This window comes from Alligator sinensis, unplaced genomic scaffold (genome assembly GCF_000455745.1).
Source record: "Alligator sinensis unplaced genomic scaffold, ASM45574v1 scaffold610_1, whole genome shotgun sequence".
NCBI lineage: Eukaryota > Metazoa > Chordata > Crocodylia > Alligatoridae > Alligator > Alligator sinensis.
The window spans coordinates 1,333,749-1,341,092 of record NW_005842348.1 but is presented as its reverse complement, the minus strand read 5'-3'; the positions used below and the strand labels follow the sequence as shown (position 1 = coordinate 1,341,092).

At 44.4% G+C, this 7,344-nt stretch overlaps 1 protein-coding gene across 9 annotated transcripts in view; it reads left to right on the top strand.

Moving 5' to 3' along the window:
- The window catches only part of ZNF618 (zinc finger protein 618), a 127,318-nt gene that overhangs the window by 105,893 nt on the left and 14,081 nt on the right, over positions 1 to 7,344 (top strand). For 8 of the 9 annotated variants that reach the window (XM_025210437.1, XM_025210435.1, XM_025210439.1 and 5 more), the window contains one exon: positions 548 to 592. The exons of the other annotated variant lie outside the window; for it this stretch is intronic. In XM_025210437.1, coding sequence (XP_025066222.1) covers positions 548 to 592 — 45 coding nt within the window. The remainder of the gene's footprint in view (positions 1 to 547; positions 593 to 7,344) is intronic. 9 annotated transcript variants of the gene reach the window in all.

Sequence of the window (7,344 nt, the reverse complement as noted above, 5' to 3'; positions counted from 1 at the left end):
GTCATAGTCCCATAATCCAGCTCTGAACACAGGCACCAGTTCTAGATACAGGACCAGTTACCTTATCACCTATGCTATCACTCATCCCCAGAGTGGGATTTGACCATCGTCTTCTCCGCAGTCTGCCAGGCATAGTAGTTGGGAGAAGGTTGCACATTGAGTCTGAAGGTTTCCAGTCAAGGTTCACAGCCAAAGGTTTTGTGAGGAGGCCTGGAGTTTCTTGTATTGGCCTTGATTTTTGTGGTTCAGTCCTAGTCCTGTATATTTAGCATTAGGGTATAACTTGGGAAAAAAAATGTCTGTGGACATTTCAAGGTAGAAATGCTACCAACGTTAAAAGAAGCCACTCATGGGAAGCTTACTGAGGCACTGAGAGAAAGTATGTTCCTGGAGATGTAGTCATTTGCTATAAATGGAGAGCCATGCCCTGCAACAGCTAATTTTGGAGGTTTGGCATAGGCAGAAGGATGAGCAAGGGTCCAGACCTGTGTAGGATGCAGCAAGGTCTCTCCCAGTCTCAATGTTTAAATCTCTTTCTTTTTTACAGAAACCGCAAGTCCCCTGATTTCAAATCCTTTCCCGCTTTTACAAAGTAAGTGCCATGGATGTCTTGTGGTGCACCTTGGTGGGTGTTTCCACCTAGCCGCCTTGGTTGTCCTGCCCTGTTAGTACTTTTTTCATGAATAAATGTTTTTATTACTGGGCCAGTAATAATTAAAAAAATGAAATGCCTCACTTCTGTGGCTATTGTTTAGGGTTTAAATGAGATAGAAATGAATGCAGGGTTCTTAGTCGAGTTGTGGTGCTGTGCATGGCTGCTGTGTCTTTCTGAATCACTTTCAACCTTTGAGGAGGCAGATGACAAATTTATGGAGAACACTTGTTTTAATACACCCGTGTTTGAAGACTAAAAATGAACCCAGTTTTGAGTTTCACACCTTCACAAGGAAGCGTGTTGTAATGGCTTGACTTATTATAATCACTTTCCAGAAACAGCTGAGACCCCCCTTACTCCCCCTGCATGACAAGGTGCATAGGAAGATAATGAGGGATTGAAAATGATGGAGTGGGGAATGGATTGTTCCAGGTAGACTTTGAGGTTCGATTGCTGTCACTCATTCTTTAAGAGAAGGGAAAGCTAACGAGCGTCCCACACTTTTAATAGACAGGGTAACTGTGTTGTGTTATCCTGTAATTTTTATCCTTGTTGTTGTTGTTGCTTGGTTTATTGCTTCATCTGACGAGGTATCACCCCAGCAGGATTCGCAGTCTAGGGTCTTAGTCCTTAACCATGAGATGCCCCAAGAGTCCTGCTTGTTGATTTTATTTTTATCCTTGAGGGATGGCAGTGGCGAAAGAATCTTTCTTGTGCTCTTTCTCCCTCTCTTTCTCTTTTTCTTTCTCTCCTTTAAAGATTTCAAAAACAAGTGGGATTTCTCTGTTGCTAATTGTAGTGATATCTGAAAAACCCAATTGGTTACCAAGCAGATTAGCTATAATGCACTCTGCCCTGCATCCTAAGATTATTTAGAAACTTAAGCAGGTGCAAAATCCACTGCCTGAAAATGAGACCATTCACCATGTGAGAGCATATTATACTGGAGCTTCAGGGTCTGCCACTTTGTTTCTGACTGTTTGCTGGCTGGATTTTAAGGTATCGATTTTATCCTACAAAGGCCTTAGCAACCCTTGAGAGCATGTTGCCTAGCCTGCCATTTGGCCCAGGTTTTCAAAGGGTAGGGGCCAGCAGGAGCTACTGTTTCAGGAGTTACTGTTCATGAGAAATGCCAAGGGTTGGTTAGGCATCCTATCATCTTGCTCTGTTGTGGGTGACATTTTTCAGGGTGATTTGCTTCTGGTTGGACTTGCAGAAGGATAGCAGGGAGCCCTTATAAATCAAGGAGTACATTGTTTAGGGCTAGAGCTAGTAGAGGAATTGGAAAATAACTTATGAGAAAAACTTCCTGGGAATTTTCTGGCATTATTTTTCATCAGAATTTTGACCGACAGGATTAAATGTGTATCCTCTCCATTAAGGAACTGGGAGGATGAAGGAGCCGCCTCTTTCCCATATGATTTTACCACCATCACAAGCAATGGGCATGGTTGAGTGTGGGGTTCAAAATGGAGGAGATTGGCATTTTCTATTAAATGCCTTCCACTTCATGAGCTTCACCAACCCCAAACTAAGCTCAGCTGTTTTCTCCAACTTAGCCATGGAGGGCAGGTGCTTGGCATAGGAATGTTGTTGGTTTAATTGACCTCAGTGCAAATGCTGTTCTTGCCAGAGCTGACTTCTGTGGTCAGTTTGTTTCCTGGTTTTAGATTTGTAATTCTTGGTCTTGTATAATACTGGTAAAAGTACATAGAGCTATTGGGGAAAGGCACATTAGATAAATGCATATAAACTAGGCTTGCATATTATGTTAGAGCTATTAGCAAGATGCACAAGGCTTTGCTGCTAGTGATTCCTATGGAGGTTTCACTTTTACGTTTAAAAGAGAACTTGGCCATCTAGTCAAGGTTACCCAGGCCTGCTGGGCTTGTAGAAAGGAAAGAGAGATGGATCATAAAAGGAGATAGAAATGGGAGTATGACTGAGTACGAAGCACTTCCAGGGAGTCAGGGGGAAGAATTCATGTTGTGCTAGGCAGCCAGAGCCTTTGATGCTATCAAAGGTTCAAGATGGGTTTATTATTTTCATAAGAGCGGGGAGACTACAGTGCTGGGAGAGAAGGGGCTCCACAGGGCTGGTGCAGTATTTGGTTGAATTTGGGGAAACTTTTTAAAAATTGCCCCAGAAAGATGATCACAGGGCCTTTTTCTATGTTGCTTGTCTGTGCTGTCCTGTCATTACCTCCTTATGTCCACATGAGTTCAAAAAGGAAATTGCATATTTCCAGGTTAGACCCTTTAGTCTTCATGTCCCAGTGTGCCTAAACCAATAAGGGCCTCAGAGCTCTTAGCCCTGTTGGAAGATGGGAAATGATCTGTCAGTAGTTTTCCAAACTTTCAGTAGTTTAGAATATTTTGCCACAAGACAAGTGAAATCTCCTGGGCATGGGAGAGCAGTCAGACTCTGGCATGTGTGAATTAAGTCTTTCTGCTGCTACATGGAGAGTAACTCTGCACAGTACTTGCTTTTCCAGACTCAGTGGACTAAGAGCTGTTGGCTGGCACCCCAGCTGCTCAAAGTTTCCTGGCCATCATCGGATGGGGAGGAGGCTGGAGAATTTTGGAGATTTCCAGTAGTGTGAAGCCTTTGTTCTAAAATTTCACCTCTCTTGTGTGCTGTCCATATCCCTCGCTGTCTTTGCTAAGCTGTACTCCATACTCTTGCCAGACATACCCAGGCTTTAAGTCCTAATTTCCTTTTCCCCAGAATCCAAGGAGACTGCTCTGGTTTTGTGCCAGAGATGATTGCTTTCAGAGCTTACCCCTGGCTACAGGGGGGCTAAGGTGACAGGGGATCCCTCCTTTCCTTGCCAGCACACCAGTCCAGAGCTCTCTGCTATCAGCTTCTCTTCTAATAAAGGAGTAGAGAAACTGGTGAGGCCCTAAAAAGAACAAGTGAGCAGTTGTCAGGGAAAGGAGGAAGGAGAAGCATTGTAACAGCTGCTCCTCAAGAAAGGAGTGCAAGTGTTTGAGGTGAAGTCAAAAGGAGTTGATGAGAGATGCTAGAACTGATGGGTGAGAGGGAGTGGCCTATAGGGGAAGGGTTGTGTTGTGTCATACAGCCCAGATGTAGAATGATATGCAGGTATAACATATATTCTTCTGGACTTTTGTCCTATGCTATGTAGGCGGGTCTGGCCCATATGACATTTGTTGTTTAGGCATCAGACATGCTTTCTTGAAGAAGACGTATGGAATCTATAGCGCGAAGTAAAGTTGTTGGTAGCAGTGGTGTTAGCATCAAAGCCAAGCCCAGTCTGTCCATCCAATTTACTTTCTGCTCAGTAAGAGTCAGGGCCCATCTCCACTTCTGCAATTGCACAAGCTCCTGAGCAAGGCTGAGTTACACAAAGAGACAAGGGCATGATTTAGGAGTGAGACACGTGGGGCTGAGCATATCACCCATCCCTACTCTGTAGGGGCTTCCCTACAGCACTATATAATGAGGAAAAGTTGAATCAGGCATAGCTACAAATCTGCTGTTGCACAGCATCTCTGGCCATCCTTATCCCTTGGTGTCAGGAATGTAGTGGTATGCTACCTCAGCCACTATGTTGACTTGGTCTCAAAGGGCTGGGTCCATAGTCTTGCAGAGAATATTCTTTCACACACCCCTTTACATCTAATCAGTTTCTTGTCTAGCTGTGCAGGTTTATCCCTTACACTTTTTTTTTGCATACAAAGTTTACTTTACAAAGATGAGTGAGTAATACCTGCCCACAGTTATAGTATTTAAAGTCAGTGGTGTTGGGTGCGAATGAGACTGCACAATTGCTTAACACTTTGGTAATGGGGGCAGTATTTAATATGGGTGGTTTAATTTTATTTTTTTTAACCTTAAGAGTTTGCAGAATTCAACTTTTTTAGGAGTACTGAGGTCATAAAAAGAACGGTAGATAGTAGTATTTTATCCACAGTTACATTTAAGGTGTGTTCAGTAAGGGTACACCCCAACTCCACTCCAGTCCATACACTGGATTTCATTGTTTCCCAGTCCATGCATGTTAGAATGTCAAGGAGTTGGTTGAAAAGAAGGGTCGGCCTCCCCTGGCGCTCTGCGCGTTTGGAACATTCTGGTTCTGTAGTGGGTAAGTAAAAAGAAAGATCTGGTACATGGCCAGAATCTAAACCTACAGTCCTTCCAACCCAAATGACCTTATTTTATCAAATGGGTCTTTCCGTTTGTCCTGGTCTCTGCCAGGAGAGGAACAACTAAAGAGAAAATAGACTTGACTAGACAGAACACTGACAAGTAAATGTCATCTATCTGTGGCCATTGAGAACCCCATGTGTTGGAACTTATCTGGTGAACAGTTGAGGCTTCCAGTTTCATAGTGAACAGATCTGCCAGTGTTGAGCTGAATGAGTCTCTGGATTCTGCAAAGTCTCTCCCATTTTGGGGAGCCCATAGTAAGGGTGTGCGAAACAGGCCATATTTGATTCGGATTTGGATTTGTCCCGAATCGGGGACAGTGATTTTATTCGTTGATTCAGATCACTGTCCTGATTTGATTTGGCCGAATCCACATTTGAAGATTCAATCCTGATTCGGAGAATCAGCGATTCGGCCATAGACACAGCTTTAAATGTTTTTTCTACATACCTCGAGGTACCAGGCGCGGCTTGTGAACGCTGCGATGCTGGGGCAGATGGAGCATCCCAGGGGAGCACGGGGGAGCACCATGCTTCTGGTCCACTTCCGGGTCTGCTGCAGAGTATTCTGGGGAGCCCCCTGCGCTCCTGTGGGACACTTCATCCGCCCCAGCATCTCAGCATTCACGAGCCGCCTGGTACCTTGAAGTATGTAGAAAAAACATTTAAAGCTGTGTCTGTGGCCAAATTGTTGAATCTTTCCAAATTGATTTGATTCGGAGAGATTTAAAGGGTCTCCTGATTCAGTTTGAATTCGGAGATTCGTCCACCAAATCAGGCCAAATCTCTGCCAAATTGAATCAGCGACCAAAGCTTCACACAGCCCTAGCCCATAGGTATGTAATGCTGCTAAGATATAGATGAATATGTAACTAGATTGCAGATTGAATGTTTCTTGTTCCTTAAAGACTGCATGAAATTCTTTTTATCTGTCTGTCTTTCATATACACACATTCTCACATGCTCGTGCACACACACATATGTACACACATTAACAACTATTTGCAACCAGGTAAAAGGAGTGCTGGAGATCACGTCAGGCCTAAAACAGGCTCCCTCTCAGCCATCAGTTCACTGTCATCAGCTGAGGTAGCTCCTGTAATGAGTGGTCACTGTGAACTGTGACTACCAAACAGAAGCAAAATGTCTGCACTTTTAGAAGACCATGGTACAGATTTGAGAAGAAATCACTGTCTCATCCTTAGTCCTTTTCTTTTTAAACTACAAGTGGTACAGGTGTGGAGAAAATGTGGCTTAAAAGAGAAGATGTTTGAGGGGCATTCCAGGCCTCAGCTCAGCAATGAAGACAGTAACTAAAGGACTCAAAAGGATCAGTAAGATGAATGAAGTTGGCAGAACAAATGGCACCAATGTGAGATGATGGACGAGTTATAAGCTGGACAGAGCTAAGCCTGTGAGGGGTGCAATGCTCATATTGTAGGTGTAAGGATGATTATAGCCAGTGCCAGGATTCTTTCAGGGCAAAGCAGTGATATAGTGCGTCTCATTCTCTATGGATCACAGACACTTAATTGTTGCCACTTTAATTGGGAGAGAGGGGTAGCAGTACCTACTTCATCACCTCAGAGAAAACCTGTAATTTAAATTGTGTCCCCTGTGGATCAGCTCCATTTTGTAATCCCCTCACTAGGAGGAAGATAGGAAATAGCAGCCTACAGCCAAATGGACAGGAACTAGGAACAGGTAAAGCTGCCATGTTCTTTGAGCTAGATTGGATTTCAGGGGCTTAGGAAAGTCTGAGGGCTTCAAAAGACTAAAGGAAGGAGCTATATGAAAGTCATCTCAGCAAATAAGGCAGAGGCTCGTGACTTAACCCTTGGCCTGTGTTGTGGCTGTGGGTGAGTTGGAATGGGTTTAGGATTTGTGTGACTTTAAAAGGTGGTTGGCAGATGACAGAGTCCTTGTTCCTGAAGAGGTTGTAGACAGCAGGTCTGGGTCCAAGAAGGAACACAAGGGAAATGGGTCACGCAAGGGACCCAAGAAGGGATGTGTCCAAATTAGGATGTAGTAAACCCACCCAGGGAAAAGGATTTTCGCCACAGCAGAACAGGCCATCTCAGATGGACTGCAGGGAAAATAGGAACCATATTGTCTAGTCCATCTAGAAGACCATGGTCAGGGTGTGTTATCAGCAGGGATCTTGGTTTTCCTTTTCCTACAGAAAAACAGAAAAAAAACCACAGCCTTTTCTTTTTAACAGAGAAAAATGTGGATTTTTCATTTTAACGGAGAAACCCACAGATTTTCCACTTTGGCAAAGAGCTGTCTGCAGGCTGGCAGAGTTGCACCCTGCAAGAGCTTCTTGCAAAAAGGACAGCAAACCCTAGGCCATGTCCCAAGTGGGAGGGAGAGGGAAAAGTGGTGGGGCCTGAGCTGTCAGCCAGGGGTTGGCTCAGGTTCACTTTTCCTCCTGGAGCGTTTGAGGTAAGTGAGGTTTGCAGGTGGCTGGGGACCCCTCTGGCAGGGCTGAGGGGCTGTGAGATGGGGGCACCGACA